The sequence below is a fragment of the Notamacropus eugenii genome, chromosome 1, assembly GCF_028372415.1.
Source record: "Notamacropus eugenii isolate mMacEug1 chromosome 1, mMacEug1.pri_v2, whole genome shotgun sequence".
NCBI classification, from domain to species: domain Eukaryota; kingdom Metazoa; phylum Chordata; class Mammalia; order Diprotodontia; family Macropodidae; genus Notamacropus; species Notamacropus eugenii.
The window spans coordinates 685,422,937-685,443,331 of NC_092872.1; the positions used below are offsets into that span (position 1 = coordinate 685,422,937).

Sequence of the window (20,395 nt, forward strand, 5' to 3'; positions counted from 1 at the left end):
TTGGATCCTTCCTTGGACCCCTTCAAGGAAAATGGGTAATGTTTCCCTGAGAGGAAATTACATTTTCACTTTTGAGGCTTTTCTTGTGTATTCTTCTGATACTATAAAAGGTAAAGTGATGTAATTGCCATGCCATTACACTGATAAGCCCAGATCTAACTGCACATGGGGAGGGGAAAAACGGGAATTAAGTTGCAACTGAAGAACACAGCAGAAAACAGCATGGAGAGAAGGTGAGTCCAGGCCCCATCTCCTAATGCTTTTATATATTTACCTTCATTTTTTTTGATGGTGAAATTTGGGTTGTTGGCCATTTCAGGAAGAAGGCTATATAGGAAAAAATGTCCAGTTTTGGGCTCATCTTTGTCTATAGCGCTGACTGTTTGGATCACCTGTAATATAAAAAAGTGACATCAGCTTTTCAGATGATATCAGTTCTCTAAAAATGCCCTAAATTATTGTGCCCAACCTAGAGGATTTGCCATCATTAAAAAAAAAAACAAAAACAGGCTTGAAAAGCAGCTAAGAATAAAAATCTCGACCTGCTGCATTTTGAAACAGCTGTGGCTTGAAGTATCAGAATCCTAACACTTGTAAATGACATTCAGCTCATCACAGGTCTCTTCCAGTTTGAGAGTTTCCTTGGCCCCCAATAACAATGTAATCTCGTGCTCCTTTGGGGTTGGCAGAAGACCGTACAGTGTGGGTGTTGGGAGAGTAAGGAATTGAAATCTGGAAACCTTGCCACTCTTACTGAGCTATGCTCAGCAGGCTCCCATCCCCTTGCCAAAGAATGGGGCTGTTTCCAGGCATAAACATCACTGCAGCAAAACCTCTCCAAATACTGAAACGTAACCCCCACCCCCAATAATGAATACTGTTTTTAAAGTCAGTGGATAACAAATTCAAACAATGCTTTGGAGTGTATCCTGAGATGAATAAATTATAGGGATTAGAGGAATTACCACTGTGAAGAGAGCTGTTTGAATAGATACAGATACTTGAAAATGGAACAGGTTGAATGTGCGTGTTTCATTTGAAAGAGCTGCAGGAAGATGGGGTGAAGGTACTTCTTGTGATATCGAAGCGTGATCTCAGTCATTCCTATTTAGTGTGGTCATGGTATTAATTACTTATCCTATAATATAGCATTTGCGGTATTGAAAGACAATTAATATGGAATTCATATGAATGGCTCAGAGTTACAGTGTTACTATTTGTATTTTCTTATGCAAGCAGAAATGTGGTTCAATGGAAACAGTACTAAATCTGAATTTGAATTCAGATCCTGGCTTTATCACTAACTGACCAAAGATAAGTCACTTAATGGGCAGTTAGTTTGGACAGTGGATAGTGTACCAAGCCTGAAGTTGGGAAAACTTATTTTCCTGAGTTCAAATATGGACTCAGTTACTAGCTGTGTGACCTTGAGCAAGTCACTTAATCATCTTTGCTTTAGTTTCCTCACCTGGCAAATGATCTGGAAAAAGAAATAAATAGCAAACCACTCTCTATATACATATATATATGTATATATATATATATATATATATATATATATATATATGTATGTATTTCTATAATTAAATATAGGTTTATTCTGAGTATTTATGGTCAAGACCTGTAATTTCATTAAGAACGAACTTCTAGTGTGAAAACTATATTTATTCATCAATACAGTAGGGGAAATGAGCTATCTCAATTCAACCAAGGGTGGCAATTAAATCTCATTCATGGAGAAATCTGTATGTAAACAAGCTAGAAATCAGAGAAACTTTGAGTAACCAACTTCCCTTCAGCACATGCCTCTTCGAACCCTTTTGTTTTTTGTTTTTTTTTCTCCTCCTTGGAATCAGTCTTGAAGAGAATCTGGAATCACATATGTCCTTTCTCTAAGCAGATGAAGAATATCTCCTCCAAAACTCTCTCATTAACTCTGTACTTCATACAATCTCTCATTCAAGGTTGTGTAGTATTCTCTTTACCAGTCTAGAATCACATTCCACAGACAGTATGCATGCCTATTGTGAGAGGGCTGGCCCGCTATCACCCACCTTCTTTGAGAATCAGGTTACATATGTTCTCTAGGTATGAGCAAACTTCAAGGATCATCTTCTACATATTACCACTCTTGATTCTCACCAATCATTTTATCTCCCTCTATTACCCTCCAAAAATGTTATGAGATATATAGATAGATAGAGATATAGACATATTTGTAGATATGGAATATATGGACTAACACATATATACATACATATACATATTTATACACACACATATATATATATATACCTATATACATGTTATATAGTTATTCTGTAGGTTGCCACTCACCACTTTATAACCTTGTTCCCAAAAGCTTTCAAAATATTATTATACGTAGTTTCCCTTTGGTCCAAACTAACTAACTATTTGGTCCAAACTAACTAACCTTTGGTCCAAACAAAATAACAAATACAATGCTCTTCTCCCATCTCCACGCTTTTGGACTGACTGTCCCACACCTGGGCTCCACTCATTCCTGATCTCTACCTTTTAACATTCCTAGCTTCCTTCAAAACTAAACTCCAGTGTAACATTTTACATGAAAAAAATGTCTTGGTCCCCCTAAATTTTAGTATCTTTCCCAAACTGTTTTTTTTTGTTTGTTTTGTTTTGTTCTTATTTTTCATATGTTTATAAAGGTAGCTAGATGGCAGAGATTTCAGAGGTGGGGAACGTGTGGCCTTGAGGCCACTTATGGCCTTCTAAGTCCTTGGGTGCAACCTTTTGACTGAATTCAAGTTTTAAGTAAAACTTGGATTCAGTCAAAGGGCTGCACTTGAGGACCTAGAGAGCCACATGTAGCCTTGAGGCCACATGTTCCCCACCTCTGGCATAGATGGATAAAATGCTGAGGTTGGAGGCAGAAAAACCTGAGTACAAATCCAGCCTCAGACACTTAAAAGTTGTTTGACCTTGGATAAGTCACTTTACTTCTGTTTACCTCAGTTTCTTCAGCTATAAAATAGAGGAAACAATATCACCTACCGCCCAGAGTGGTTGTAAGTGTAAAAATAAGATAACACTTATAAAGCACTTATATAGTATGTAGGAGGTACATGTTAACTCTGTCTATAGAATATAAGCTCTTTAAGACAGGAACAGTTTCATTTTTTTGGTTTGTACCCCAGCACCTAACACAGTGCTTACAATACAGTAGGTTTTAAATAAATGATTGATTGATCGATTGATTGGGAAGCTGCCTGGGACACTGAAAGGTTAAGTAATTTGTTCATGGGCAAGAAGCTAGTATGTTTCACAAAAAAGAACATGAAACACTATGTTTGTAACTACTGGGTTTGACCTCTATGCATCATCCTATTCTATCTCTCATGTATATTTATATATTGGAAGAGAAATTATACACAGACATCCATCTATCAGCAAGCATTTATCAAGATTCTACTACGTTTCAGCAGCTGTTCTGGGGTTATGAGGATACAAAGATGGAGGTGATGGTAGTATGTATGTGTCAGTTTGTGTATGTGTGTGTGTTTGTGTGTGTAACTGTGTGCGCAGGTGCATGTATACAAGCACACACAATATAGAACACTAAACTCAGAGTCAGGAAGAGCCAAGTCAAATTCAGACATGATGGCTTTCTAGCTTTTTGATTCTAGGAAGATCACTTTATTACTCTTGGTCTCAGTTTCTTCATCTGTATAACCAGGTGATGCTAGCACCTAATTCGTAGAATTCTTTTGAGGATCAAATGAGATAAAGTACTCATAATAATATAAGGGACTTCTTCAACTTTAGGTGTTTTATGAGTGTTTATTATTCTTATTCTATTATGTCATCTTTTCAAACTCAATCATTTCTTGAGATTTTTTTATTTTTTTATTTTATTTTTATTTATTTGGTATTTAATTCATAGAGGAATTGCAGCTTGTTTTAATTGAATAACTATCTACACTAACAAAATCGGAGATCTGATGTTAATTTTATATACTCTGATTTTTGTCAAGGTAAGCACTCCACAAGCTGCAACTTCTTTATGACCTAATAGGTCTTCAAGATCTGCTTTGGCTGAAAAAATGATGCTGCAGACATTCTGGTGATGAACTGCTCTGATCTCAGTGAGGATGATGCTTAGAAGACATAGGTCATGTGTTCCAGCATATTGAAATGGTTATGTTCCGTTCTATCTGCCATTAAGAACTTAAGTTCATCTTCATAATGCACAGAAAAGGACACACATGCACATGCATGCATATGTTATATTCATATGTATATTCGCACATATGTGCTTATATGCATATAAACAATAGCATATGTTATGGATTAGATACATATAAATCTATATCTAAATCTCTATATAGTATTGCAAACAAACTACATGGTACAATTAATAACTATGATATGGTTTTCTTTTATGATAACAATAGTAACGAATGTATGCTTCTACTAACACAAAATCACCCCAGAACTCTAAACCTGACTATGTGAAATTAGATTAAGCCATTTTCTCCCCTACCCTTAGTCAGCTCACTGTCAGGTAAGTGCTCGATTTTGTGTCACACACAGAGATACGGTCCAGCTGTGTTTTTGTTGTGGTTTTGAAGAATTTTGGTTATGTCAAGGAAATATGAAAAAAAAATCACGGTTTTTAAAGAGCCCACGGTAATGAATATTAGAGATATCTCAATGGTTATTGGTACAGGAATATCAACTATTTAAGGATCATTCAAGCTGACAGTGAAATAGGGTCAATCAAATAAAGCACAGAGCAAAGTGTGACCCAAACTAATAATTCATTAAAAAAAAAAAAGAACCTTGCCATGAATCAATGAACTATTTCTTCTAAATAACCTAATCAATCCATAGAAATAATGACTTTTAGAGGGATTTGGCAGCTGGAGGTAATATTAATAATTTTTTCTGCAATGCATCTTAGGTTTCTTGACATTGGAAGAATAGTAGGACAACTAGTTTATCACACACATACATACTCAGAACACAAGCACACACACAACAGTTACTAACCAATGCTATTAAGAAAATGCTTGTTATGGATGAAACTATCAAAATTATGATACTAAAGAACAGAAAAAAGATATTATTTAATGCTGAAACTCACTCTTCATTTCAAGGTTATAACAAATCTTTTGTCAGAAATAGCTCGAATTGGCCTTTAAGATCAGATTGCAAAAAATACACCCTTTGAGAAAAATTATTTGAGATTTTTTTTTCTTGTGAGTCCAGAAGTCTTTTTCCCATTCAGGGGGAAATGATTCTCGTATATACATTACTACAATGAGAAACAGAATGATCCTGGAATTCTTAAAATTTCCAAATGCCTACGTAATACTGCAATAAAACCTTGCACTTTTCAGCAGATTATATAAGGTTAAGTCATTTATCTAAGAGATGGAGATAACATGCCTTGATGGCCTTACAACTCAACTGATTAAAACATTATTGTGACTAAACACGGAAAAATGGAATGTTCATCAATGTATACCTAATATCTAGTGTAATGTAGATATTTCTTGATGAAACATTCAAGAATGTATGTCATAATCTTTCAAGCTCAATGCTAAATTTTAAAAAACATGATATTCAATATCAAATGTCTTTATAATATAAGAAATATCCGATTGATTATTTATTTAGTGATTTTTTTCTCCCAGTTAGTTTGCACAGAGGTATATACACAGCACTGTATATACACATGTACATACACATGTGTATTTAAATAAATAAATTGTGTGTGTTTGTATACACATACCTTTTCATTCAGCCTTTATTTCAAAGTGGACCAATGACATTACGGAGCGATGTCTTGACTTGTGTGTAAATTGGATTTAAGTGAGGCAAAGTTGCACAAAGTCACCAGCTTCACTCTCTCTTCTAGAATCACTGAAATCCAGTGGCAAGACAAAATCCAAGACAACTGATGATGGCCCAGGATAAAGTGGATGACCTTGTTGTCTTTGATGTCTGACCAAGCTATAAGCGTCCCATGGCACCATCTTCAACTACCTTCATGACTGTTGGAACAAACTGCTCTCATCTATCCATTCCATCTGGATAATTCTTCACATGTTTGACATAGATATCCTCCTAACTCACCAAAGAGTTTGAGGTCTTCTGGCTACCCTCAACCTGATTTAGCCAATCTACTGGGACTTTTTTACTGGGGTGTGACTACTGCACATGCTATAGCTTCTTGGAGCCACAGGTGAGAGTTGGGTGATGGGTGGATACCAAAGGTGGATGAGCAACCCTCATATATGCAGATATATGAACATGCTTATACAGTGATGTGTAAAGTGACTAGGAGATAAAATAAAATCATTTATATATATATTTATATATATAACAAAAAATATACATTTATATTTATAAGTATATAATAAAGTCATTTACATATATATACATACACACACCCACAGAGAGAGAGAGAGAGACAGAAAGAGAGAGACAAAGAGAGAGAGATCGACCATGTCCCTAAAGTCTTGGTGTAATTTTACACATTAGTAGCTTAAGGAATAAGATTCAAACTAGTGGATTAAAAAATTTCAGATGCACTAAGAATAAATAGTCAGCACATTTGTCTTTAGTTTTTCATTTAAGTTTTAGAAGCTTAAAACTACATTAAGACTGTAGAGGTACATGGAGTAATTTTCCTGAGTTCTCTACTATATGCGGCAAATATGAAACAGATGGAAATCATAGGATTTATAAATTGACCATTCAATATAAGTGTCAGAAAAATTCTCATCAGGGGCTGATATTTGGATGGTAAGCCTTATTTTTGAAAGTCCATTCTATTGTTAGTAATCATAGTTTTTGGTATTAGTAATAAGAACTCTTGGACTTCATGATGATGGCACCACTATCCTTATCATCTCCCTCTGAGAGAATGGGTATGATGGGTGACCTTCCCTTTTGTTCTCCATGAAAATGAGTGGTGCCATGGGTTATAAGACGCAGAAACAAAACATCAGTTCCTTGTTTGAACTGATTGCCTTTCTTAACCTTTCCAGTTCAGTTCTAGAAAAGTCTAACCAAGACAACTTCTCCAGGGAATTGCTTTCAGTTGCACTATTGCATTTTTTCAGTCTGTGACTGTTAACTAGTATCATATGGGTGGTGACTTTGACGTTATCCATTCAATTGTCTGAAATACAGTTAAGCACTTTGCTATGCTGGAAAACCTTTTGGAATACATAAGAATTTTTAAAATACACATTTCATGTTGTGTAGAGCAAATCAACATTCGGAGAGGTGAGGTACATAGATTAGATTTGTGGGAAGATTCCTACTTCTAACTGCCTGACTTACTAGTGTCTCAAACATGGAAGCAATAATGTATGTGTTGAAGGGAAGGGTGGAGCAGTGGGATATGAAATCACCACGTCTGGCCGTCAAGAAGGCACTTGACCATTGTTGTATAATTCAGAATAACTAAATAGTGACTGCTTCTTATATAGTTGAAGGAAGCTAAGAAGTTACTGTTTGTCAGGTGTATTTCACTTTCCAACCACACACACACACACACACACACACACACACACACACACACTCACACACACACACACACACATGCACGCACGCATGCACGCATGCATACTCCCTACCTTCCATTCCCTGGTACTATTTTTAAGAGAGCTACTGTCAGTCAGTTGGTCAGGGGACCAGGAAAGGAAAAAAAATGTTCCTGACATTCTGAATTGTTAATATAGACTTATTTTTTCTCAGAAATATTGCTGGAAATGATGCTCATTCTATGGAGTATAATTTTAGTATGATTCTTCAGTATCACATAGGACAAATTAGCTTTTATGAGCTAATCTGTGGTTTGAATTATATCCATGTTTCTTCGGAAAGCCTACTCTCAATTTCATGCAATTGACTTCAAAAAAAACTTAGGAATTGTAGTTCATTAGGAAGTTGGTAACAACAGAGATACTATCAGAGAACCTAGGACCTCATATCCTCACAATGCAGAGGCCATTACTAGGAGTGATGCAAGGGAAGTGAGACAGGTAGAAATGACCTCACCTATTGTGTGGACAGCTTGAGATAGGAAAGGAAAAAGTAGCTTCCTCTTTTATTTACCCATTCTTGTTAGCTATATGCAAGTCTCCTCAAAGCAGAAAGTGAGCAAATGATTAGTTACACATTCTTCTAAAATCATCATTTAAAATGTGCATGCCCTCAAAATTTCAGTGCCCTGAAGCGAATTTCAGTAGTCCTGTCCTGGTTAAGGCTCAAAGGATAGAGTTGTATTCTGGACACGAAATTTATATTATTATCTCCTTCCTTGTTAAGGTATTACTTTATGATCCTGGGTGTTTTTTTCTACTTATTGATAATGATATTAATAGCACCATTTGAGAATCACTCTATTCCTTCTTGCTGACTATAGAAAGAAAAAACAGAAAATTTAGAAAAATCTGAGTATTACCCAGCCAAGTATACGTTTGCTAGACTTTGGGGGAGGATTTAGAGAAGATGGCCAGAATGAATATTAATAGTAACAGCACATAGCCACTCCCTACTCCTCCCACATCTTTTGTGAATGCAATTTCATTTCCATTTACTTAGTTAATCCATCTATAGAAGCCCTATCAAATTTAAAACCGCATGAGGTCTGGGGCTGACTTTTTTCATCATTATATTACAAATTATATATCTGTAAGTCATATATATTTAGTAAATATTTGGATAATATTGAGTGAAAATCATAGTTCTGAAAACTGAGGTGATCTCTTTGTCAAATAAAACGAGGAGAAACTAAGTAAGACAGAGGTATATGGCCCCAGATCTATTCTTTCTGTAAGAATCAATGGACAGATGATTCCGACTCTCAAAAACTTCCATGGCCCCAAGAATGAGTAATTTATTTTGCTATCAGAAGGAATTGTCAAAAAAGTATATGATGTATAGCATTGATCCCACTAAAACAAATGTTATTGTGATGATAAGGACAGAAAACAGAAAAGAATGAAATTCCTTTACTGCCAAAGGTTGTCATTTCTCATCTTCATATCCCAAGTCCTTAACACAGTGGCCTGACCATAGTAAGTGGTCAACAGATACACACACATGTATCTATATATGGATATACACACATATATACATACATATATAGATATATACATGCATACACACATTTTATATTATATATATGAAGCTCTAACTATGAAGAAACCTCTAACTAAGCCAGGATGATTACAGCAACCATGGAGAAGCAGGCTTAACTGATACCTTATACAGCATGGTGTAGTGGAAAGACCAGGAGTTCTGGAGTCTGAGGCTTTGGATTCAAATCTCATCTTGGATGTTTACTATTTGTAAATCACTTTACCTCCTTACTGTAAAAGAATGGGCTTGGACTAAATATGTCACATTGAATTAAAGTATTGTGAAAACATACCCAACTCTTATCTGTTAACTCACTTGTTTTAAGCAGTACTCAATGCTGCAGAATTTCAGAACAGCTAAGGAGTATGGAGTCTTCTATAATGCAATTTGACTCAAATATGTTCAAAAGTGTGTTGTGGAATCTCTTCTTGTCTTATCAGTTGAAATTATTTCCCAATTTCATCTTTTCATTGCATTAGCACATTTCTGATTTTAAATGATCATATATACCTTGTTAAATTCAGAAACAAGTCCTTTAGAAATCTGACCTGCAAATAATTCAGAAACATCAGGCAAAAAAGGTGCTGGCTGTGTATTTTGTATCCTCAGCATCATTCTTAGTCTTTCTAAGCAGATAATTTAAAGCCTCCCTATGTGTCACATTTATCCTCCCCTCCTCACCACCATCCAACATTATATATATACATATATGTACACATACATACACACACACACACACAGGTGATCTAATGCTGAGCCCACTCAGTACTCTCATTTTCCTTTCTTCTCTTGAAATTTCTTGAATAAAATTGACCTAAGTGGCTGGACCCCTGACATAGGGCACCAGAAATCTATTCAAAGAGGGATTTTTGTCAGGTTGAGAACTCTGGGGAATGACAGATTGTGTTGCGGAAGAAACCAAAGTTTTCCACTACTAGCAAGAGTTACCAACCCCCAACCCCTTGAACCAATTTCTACAATTTTATTGATTGTCAGTTCTGGTTAGGTGTGGTAGAATGAGATGACCCATCCTGACTTTTTAACAATGGCACATGGAGTGATTATCTGAGCCATAACTAAGGATTTGGGGACCTAAAGAAAGCAGCTTGGAAGGTCTCTTGGATAATTTTTTATAAGACATTTGTAACTAGAAGATGGGGAGGCAAAGAGACTTCTGAAGGGACCTTTGGATACATTGCCCCATGGAGGAGAAGATTCTGGGGATACTGTGGGGCTGCTCCTGGTGAGGAAACACTGAAAGAGAAAAAAAAAAAAGTTCTCACTAAGCCAGGGTGAGTATGGAGAAGCAGGTTTAACTGATACTTTATGTAGCATGGTGTAGTGGAAAGATGAGGAGTTCTGAACCCAAAGGCTTTGGGTTCAATTCCTACCTTGGATGTTTACTATCTGTGTGTCTTTGTACAAATCACTTTACCTCCTTACTGTAAAAGGAAGGACTTAGACTAGATAATCTCTAGAGTCCCTTCTAACTCTAGCTCTAGGATCCTCTGAATTCAACTAATTAATTCTGCTATTATGGCACTAACCTCTAGTTTTTGCTACATAATAAAGGGAGATAAATGCTAACAATGCCCTCTGGATTTTGTAACTGTGGGAGAAAGCTCTGATCATACCACTCTAATTACAACTCTAACAGTGTTTGAGTTCGTGGAGTAGAACAGAGATGAGTGTGCAAAAGAGATGGTACATAACGCAACTGTGTGGTTTTTTAGTGTGTGTTTTTTTGAGTGTGTTTGTGTGTTTGTGTGTGTGTGACTGTCTTAGGAAAAATGACTGGAAAATTGAGTATTAAAGTGGCAGCTATAGAACTCTGGGGTTTGGGAGCCCTTAAATTCACTATCTGGAGTTTACATTTTCACGTAGAAGAAAAGAGTTATTTACCAGAGTTGGCAAGAACCAGTGGTATTTAGAGCCTGAATTTGTACAATTCTGGGTTTCTCCTTCTTGAATTGCTTTATCACTATTTGGGGCCTGGCATTAAAAAAAAGCTCCTGATAGATGTAGTTCTTTAATTGATATAATATGAGGGATTTTGGAAATCAGATGTGCGTGTGTAAGTGTGTGTGTGTGTGTGTGTGTGTGTGTGTATGTGTGAGAGAGAGAGACAGAGACAGAGACAGAGACAGAGAGAGACAAAGAGACAGAGAGAGAAAGAGAGAGTCTGTGTGTCTTGGGTAGGTTTCAATTTCAGTCTTTTCTTCTCATATGAATCCTGTATCTTACACTGTTTATTTTCCAAAGAACATTAATCCCGGAGTCATAATATCATTGATTTGAAGCTTAAGAGACCTTAGAGGCCATTGACCCAACCCTTTCATTTTACAGATGGTTGCATGAAGATAGTTGATTTAGTGAGAGTTATGCAGCGAGTAAAGGTCTAAGATGGGATTTGCTTACATCTTCCTGATTCCAAATCTAGTACTCTACCCACTGTGCCACCTAACTGCCTCCATCACTTTGTTTCTCTCCATGAATACACTGTCATCTAAACTACCTTACTCACAGCAGTCATTCAGACCCACTGCTGACTGCTCTTCCAAGTTCATGTCCAAATAATCATATAAGTTGATTAGAAATGACAGTCATTACTGGACTATTTCCTCTGAAAATAATAAAGAGGTCAACATCTCATAGATCTGTGTGTACCTGCATGTGTATGTATGTGTGTGTGTGTGAGAGAGACAGACAGAAACACACACACACACACAGGAGGAGAGAGAGAGAGAGAGAGAGAGAGAGAGAGAGAGAGAGAGAGAGAGAGAGAGAGAGAGAGAGAGAGAGAGAGAGAGAGAGAGATCCAGCTTCTTTTACAAAACGAGTCAAATGAGTCAAAAGAAGCCCAACAGAATTTTTAGAACTCTGGCAATTTGCATAGTAGAAGTAATTATCTGATTTATATTGTTAGGTAAATAGTACAGAAAAAGTTACTCAAATCTAGAAATGATGCAATTTCCTTAAAGTCACTGATTAAAGAAGAAACTTGTGAATACAGCTTTTCTGCAAACACACACACACACACACACACACACACACATGCACAAACCCTGATTTTCATAAATTTTATATTTTGGTGTTATTAAGTCTAGAATAAAAGCAAAGAAAATACATCTGGCAATGTTATCCATCAACGGTTTTTAAACTTTTTGTCACATCATTGGTTCCTAAACTTGTCAATCTCAATTCCATCAGATCCCAAAATAGAATACTTGGAAAATGGAACCCTCATAAACAGCTCAGTCAATGTATTTAAGGACTGCATATATAATTATTAATGGCTCCAATTTAATCTTTTCCCTTATAGTGATTCTCACTTAAGAATGAAGAGTTAAGAAGCAATGGAAAATAAGTGTGGAATAAAGAATGGAAGTTGCTTCTTGTCCCACACAAAGTATTATCTGAAATGAAAATCTACCCCCTTTTTGACACTCCTGTGTCCTAATCTCCTGATGAACTGACCTTCTGTTTGCTCAGGGTGACCAACTCTGCTTCAGTACAATTGATGAATATGCTCCAAACTCTCATTCATGTGGAAAGCTCATCCCTTTGTGGAATTCAGAGCCTTTCCATGCCTTCTTGCCACGTATAGCTCTTATTAACGTCATTTTAAAATTCTTTTATAAAGGCACCACCCAGGATGGAGGGGTTCCTCTGATTTATGTAATATTCTGTGAATATCATTACAAAACTCAGCCCATTTATCTGTTACACCTCATTGTTGTTGGAAGCTTGGCCTCCACCTTTACCAGTTATGTATTTATCAGATGTCATCATTTCTTAGGCACAAGTCATGAGTGGCAACAGCAAGTAATCTGCTTATGCCCACCATGTGCATTTGTTTGTCACACCTAGAATTGTGGTGTTTTGTTGTTTGTTTGTTTGGGTTTTTTTTTGGGGGGGAGAGTTTGAAGAATTTTGTGATTTCTAACCCTATAAAAATACTCTTAGTATTATAATATTATTGAATACTCTTGTTAAAAAAGCACATGTTTAGTTATAGAGTGTTCTCAAGTTGCAGTTTTAAGCTTTAATAGATTAAACCTTTCACATTTCTATTTATATTTGTATGCATGTACATATATTTCTTTAATAAAATTTTAATATCATACACAATTGTATTTACATATGTGCACTGTAATATACGCACATATATGTATATGAGTGTGTGTATATATATATATGTATATAGATATATATTTAAACCATAATATTCTGGCTATAGATAAGACATATAGACAGATAAGGCTTAAGTGCTTCACAAGTTTTAGTGTGGTTTTGAACTATTAAAACTTAAATCTGCACTAAGACTTCTGAGAAATGGATATGTATATAAGAAAAATCATAATATAGAGTTTTCAAATAAATGTATACAGCCATATGTATATGTAGATACAAATATGTGTGACATTATATATCTGTACATATACATGTACATACAAATGTAGGGCACCTAGATGGCAAAGTACGTAGAGCACCAGGCCTGAAGTCAAGAATACCTGAGTTCAGATCTGGCCTCAAACACTAGCTATGTGACCCTCTGCAAGTCACTTACCCCTGTCTGTTTCCATTTCTTCACCTGTAAAATGAGCTGGAGAAGGAAATCGCAAATGACCCTAGAGTCTTTGCCAAGACAATCCCAAATGGAGTTACAAAGAGTAGGACATAATTGAAACTACTAAACAACAGAATATAGATACACACACCCATCTAGACAGATAGATATACATATACACACACATATAGATAGATAGATATGCATATGTTATATGTGTGCATATGAAGGTATATGTGTATAAATATATACATATTAATGTACACACATACATTGTATGTATTGTGTATGTACATATATTCAAAATATATATATTCACATATAATTCAGATGCCTCATAACAGCATGAAGTGACCCTATATCCTCAAAGATGTTGTCAATAAAATACAAAATCCTACAAAGTACAATTCTGGGAACTTACTGTCACTTATTATCCAAGGACCAATATGGTTAAATTGTAATTGGTTCATTACCAGAGTGAAGAATTTTAGGCACACAGCAACTTCCAAAGGCCACCTAAGTTACAGAAGAGTTTTAGTCTTCATTCTTATAGCTAGTATCCACAGCAGTGAAATTCCAAATTACTGAAGCATTGAGGCATAAAGAAATTATATTAAATGAATTTAAATATACATACACTATGCAATAATGATAATGATGTTAGTATTTATACAGAACTTTAAGATTTACACATTGATTTATAAATATTAATTCACTTTATCCTCACAACAATCTTGGGAGGTAGCTGTTATCACTTCCCCCATCAGATAATGGGCCATATATGTATTAAATGACTGAGGCTAGATTTGAATTAAGTTTTTCCTGACTCCAAGCCCATTGCTCTCCTCATTGTTTCATATAGTGTAAATACATATCAATATCTATCTATCTATCTATCTATCTATCTATCTATCTATCTATCTATCTATCTATCTATCCGTCTGTCTGTCTATCTATCTATCTATCTATCTATCTATCTATCTATCTATCTATCTATCTATCTATCTATCTATCTATCCATGTCTTGAGGAGAGGGCAGACCTAAGCTTTCATTGTTATTAGAAACTTCCCAATAGAACACTTGGAAAATGGAACCTTACTAGTTAATTTGGTCAATATATTTAGGGACCACAAATGTAGTTTGGTCGTAGTTCCAGGAAAATTCTCTCTAACAGTAGAGATGAGCAACTATTGGGCAACTGACAATTATAGAGTGGACTGTAGAACTGAAAGGATAAAAACTTGCTCAAAATCATACAGTCAATACGTATCAGGAATTAAACCCTGGTCATTCTGATTCTGAGGCCAATTATCCATCGATGGTACCATAATACCTCTCAGATATGTAGATGTAGATCTAGAAAGATTAAATTATATAAAGTTTTATCTCTGTGTGGTATGTTTACATGTATATAAGCATATACCTGTATTCATATGAATATGTAAATTTGCTGGTTAAGAATGTTAATAATAGTTGAACCTATAAAAACAAGTCTCTTGAAATCCAAATTTCTGCTCGTAATCCAAACTTTCTTTTATGTGTAGTTTCTCCAGGTTTTGTTTTATGTGTGGTACTAATACAGCACATCTTCCTTCCATGAAAAACGTAATGGAAACAGTATTTTTCTCATTTGGTTAGGCCATCAATTTAATCTCCATTTCTAAATCAATCCTATCCCCCTCTTGTGTATGCAAATTGATCTTGAAAGATGCCTTCTGGCAGGGAAGCTAAAATTAAATTTCCCATATTTATTGTTTTCATGAGTCTTGTAAAGTATCCTAATTTTATTTTATTATTTTAAATTTATTATCAAGAGACCTATGGAACCTAAATGTCTAACATTCACCCTTTCTGTGCCTCAGGTTATTCTAATTTTGCTATTTTTTTCTTATGAATTCCGTGTCTATGCTGGACACAGAGATGGAATTTCAATTTCTTTACTTTTTAAGTTATGTTCCCTTGCCCGAACTCTTTGTATAGGAGATTTGTTCCCTCTAGCCTTTCTGTAATTGATGTGTCACACTTGGTACTGAAATTTCAGTGTTCAACATTTCTGTTTCTTAAGTGTGCATCTTTGGGTACAGGTGAATACTCAGGATTCCACTCTGACATCTGGAAAAACGGAAATTGTAACTTTACTTTCTCATAAGCATATATTTAGTGTTTTGGATGCCCCTTATCATTTCTATTATAGAGTTATTCAAGCACAGTACGCACATAAAAAATAAGGACTTGAATATTTCTCTAGCAAAGTAAAGAAAGGTAAAGAGAAGAGTAAGATTTTCAAAGAAAATTTAACTGTATACCCTTAACCCAAATATTCTCTGCCATCTTTTGACTACAATGTGCCAAGATTTAAAGATATTCATGAGTTAATTTATTTGCAACTTAATTTTATAATATTAACAGGTAAATAAAAGCACCCCAATATTGAAAGTTAAGGAGTAGAAGCAGTAAATAACCTAGTTAGATCCTTAACAATAAATGACTTTGGCCACGAGTGAGGTAGAACCTCAGAGTTGTATGTACAATGGTTTTCTTTTTCTTCTTCCCCTCTCCTTTCTCCCCCTGCTCCTAAGCCAGAGTGATGGTGGGAAGAAATGTGGGATAAAGAGAAAAGATGTATTTATTAATTTAAAAAATAACAACAATAACAAGAAAAGATTGTATAGCCTAGATAACCTTACCAGAGGCTGAAATTGGGGAGGAATCACCCGAACCCAAATTCCCATGTGATCTTTCCAAAAATCCCAACATTCAGTGCATCTTCTTGCCAGAAAATAAATGGTGGAAAGTGATCTCGAGAGAAATCTTATTAAAAATGTAGACATTGAAACTTGGATGAAATAATGTACTTTGGTAGACACTGAGTCATCAAAGGTCATCTAAAGTCCCTGAACTAAGGAGTCTCACAATGCTACCATGAGATCCTGTTTGCTTAGACCTGATCATGACATGAAGTGGTCTCAAAGATAATACAAAGGTGTCAAACTTGACTGGCAGCCTCATACAGCCAGTAAAACACCAGAGTGTGGCCTAAACTAGATTAAAATGTAATTGGGAAATGTTTATCAAAATAAAAATGCGACATAGATAATCATAATTTTGGCTAAGTCAATATGTGACAAGGGCATGTTTCTACTCAAGTTTGATCCCCCTTTAACAAGATATGGTAGGTCCTATTGATCTAGAAAGGCCTCATATGTAAATATAGAAGTCAAATATCAGTCATATATGAGTCTACCTGAGTTTTAAAGACATTTACCACTAGACTGTTGGCTGCTAGTTGATAGAACTTTTTTTCTCCTAATTTGGTAACAGAAAGTATTCACTAAGGCATAAAGGATAGAAACTCTTGGTGAAGAAAATACAAAACATCTGTGATGTTTTTGAAGTAGTGAAAAGGGATTAACTTTTTTTTGAGCGAGGAGAGGTTATGTGGCCAACAGGGGTAGTAGAGTGGTACCAGCTCTAAAACTGTTTGCCAAGTTAGTGGGACACTGACAAGTTAAGTGATGTGTCTAGGAACAGGCAGCATGTGTTAGCTTGGGGATTTAAATACAGGTATCCCTGATTCTGAGATCAGCACCCTATTCACACTATCTCTCAGTTAGATGTAAAGGGGAAAAGTAGTGAATTCTCAATATCTCTCATACCTTCCCTACTCTGAGCCAGGCTTCCACTTGTCTTTCTATTCAGCCTCCACTACACTTGACATTTGATTGAATCTCAGATTGGGGTCTAAATGGCATATGTCATGTGTGGCAGATTCCCTTTTTGGGATGTCTCCATTTTTCTCTCACCTTAGATTAAATTGATGGAAAGAATATAAGCCCTGGATGCAGGAAAGACCTCACTTTGAATTTTTCTTATGACTCCGACTAGGTTTTGGCAATAGGCATGTTATAAAACTTGATTAAACTTCAGTTTCTTTCTTTGTATAAAATAGATAATATTTGTATCATGTGCTTCTCAGGTTTATTGTGAATTTATAATGAGATAATATATACGTTACCCAGATCTGAATAATGTCAGCTATTATCATCATCACCATCATCATCCTTATCATCTTTCTCACTTCTATTCTATTCCAACAGACTAAGAGTAATTGTGAGAAACTACATCATTAAGGACATTTTGAAAGAAGGATTCTAAGTTCAAGAGTCTATGAGGCAGTGCATGTGAATTGTTAAGGAAGAAGTGGGGATGTAATGAAGCAGAACCCTATCATTTTACAGATTGGAAAACTGAATTTCAGAGATTCAGAGAGAGGAAGTAATCAGCACAAGATCCCCATATTAAGTACCAGGGCATGTCTCAATTCTGCATTTTGCTCGTTGCAAGCATATTCTTTGTATTTGATATCTGTGTTAAATAGGTACGTACACATATATATACATATGTGTAACATGTATATAGAATGTGTGTATACATATGAAATGGTAGATATAATGAGCATACTTATATGTTATATTATTCACAATAAAGTATAAATGATATATTATCACCTAATCATTTATTAATTTAATTGGTCTTTATTATATAAACAATATACTATTATGTAATATGTTAGTATTGTTGTTTGTTCTTTGTTGTCTAAGGGGACCATGGCATCAGGAAGGTGATGTCATAACTAGCAAGAGAATTGGATTTAAGTGAGGGAGGGCTGTGCAAAGTCACCAGGCTCACTTTCTTCTCTAGAGCCATCTGGGTGCAGTGGCCAGATATAGATCAGGACAAGTGGAGATGGCACCGGACACAGACACAAATAATAATAATTATACATATATATATATGCTTATGTGTATATGTGTGTATACACACATAAAGTCAAAATTTTTCAAAACTGAAATAAGGATTTTGATTCCAATTAATGGTTCCAAGACTATTTTTTTTGGGAAAATATAACTGAGGAAAATAAGGTGATTTTTATCTCGAAATCTATGATGCTATAACACTATAGAATTTTTTATTGAAAGAAATTAGTTGTCAGCCCCCTTTTATTAATCAAAAAATTAAGCTGATCTCATGTTACAACCATAAGTACCAAAATTCAGGAGATCTCAGGGCCTATATAGCTCAACCTTCATACCTGTCAAGAGATTGTATTGGTTCTCCAAAGAGGGAAGGAAAAAAAAAAGAAAGAAAAAGATCTCATATTTACCATAAGGTTGAGAGAAATATATGCAGATAAATTATATTTTAAGTGCATTTAAGAACAGAATTTAGCATTCATTTAAATAAAAAAAATCCAAATGAGTAGAAATTCAAATGGAGTGGAGACATCTGAATGGATGGAATAGGCATCTTATGGTTTCTTCTTTCTTACCACATGAATCTGAGGTTGAAGTTGAATACTTTGAAATATGAAGACTAATCAGAATAAATCCCTATGTTTACTTTTTTTGTAATTTTTAATGCACTTAAACTCTTCCCATATGACTTACAACAACGGGGTCTTTTCTTTTTTGGTTCCACTAGATTGTAGCCAACGATCTCCAGCCCTTTCCCAAACAAGACCTCTTCAGTGTTTAATCTTAAATCTATTACTTTAAAAAAGAGTAAGAATTCTCTAAATTTAGAGTTTTTTTTTTCTGACAGTGCACATAATTTCTCTCTCACCAAGTAGTAGTAATAGTAATAATTATAATTGATATGGTATTTTCATCTCCTCCTCACAGGCATAAAAATTTAACTTGGTAGAAAGAACATTGAACTTGGTGTCAGAATACTTGTTCTCAAGCTCTGACCCTGCATATGTAAGCTGATTGACTCTGGGCTTTGCATCTCCTTCCTCAGATTCCTCATCTGGAAATTTAGGAGAATAGTAGTTGTACTACCTACCTTACAGGGCTATTGTAATAAAAGTGCTTTGTTCTTCTGAAAGTTCCATATAAATATGTGAAATTATTAGCAGTCATGGATTGATTCGATTGATTACCTCACATTTAAAGACATTTAAAGTCTTCAAAATCATTCTTGCCTATACAGGGATTAAAATTTCAGATATTTGAAGTTTGGGAAAGTCTTTAGAGATTATCCAATTCAAACCTCTCATTGTACAGATAAGAAAATTTAAACCCAGGGAGTTTAAGTCAGTTTCCTAAGGTCACATTGTGAATAAATTACAGAGAAATGATTTAAACCTGAATTTTGACTTCAAATCTAAGACTCTTTACAGGAAACCATGACACTTGTAAACATAAATTCCTAATATAAGCAGACCCATAATACAAAAACATTGAGAAGAAAATATCTCTTTAATAATAAGAGTAGCAATCTCTAACATTTATATTAAGGCTTTAAAGTATGCAAAGTGTTTCATATCCCTTATCTTACTTGAGCTGTATAACAATCCACTGGGAAAGTATTACAGTTCTCATTATCTCCAATGAGGACACAGAAACTGTATGTTTTTGTTTTGTTTGTTTGGTTTTTTGTCTTCTGGCTGAGGAAACATTTTATTTAGTCTAATTTATTTGCATGATTTTAAGGTTCAATTGGCCTAGGGACCAGTACCTTTGGTGAAAGGGATGCAATTCATATATTTAGTTTGGCCCTATTTCACATCAGTCATATAGAAGGAACTCCATTCTTCTGATAAGATTTGACCGTGACTTAATATGGAACCAAAGATCTGTCTTCAGACCTTTCATAGAAGAATGTGTTAGAATGTTAGAATC

General features: G+C 35.1%; 1 protein-coding gene across 2 annotated transcripts in view; it reads right to left on the reverse strand.

Moving 5' to 3' along the window:
* Nucleotides 1-20,395, reverse strand: part of CDH8 (cadherin 8) — a 513,100-nt gene that overhangs the window by 88,036 nt on the left and 404,669 nt on the right. For both annotated transcript variants that reach the window (XR_011972824.1, XM_072635913.1), the window contains exon 10: nt 275-392. Coding sequence is in view for 1 of the 2 variants with exons in the window: in XM_072635913.1 (XP_072492014.1) it covers nt 275-392 (118 nt within the window). In the remaining variant the exon portion in view is untranslated. The remainder of the gene's footprint in view (nt 1-274; nt 393-20,395) is intronic.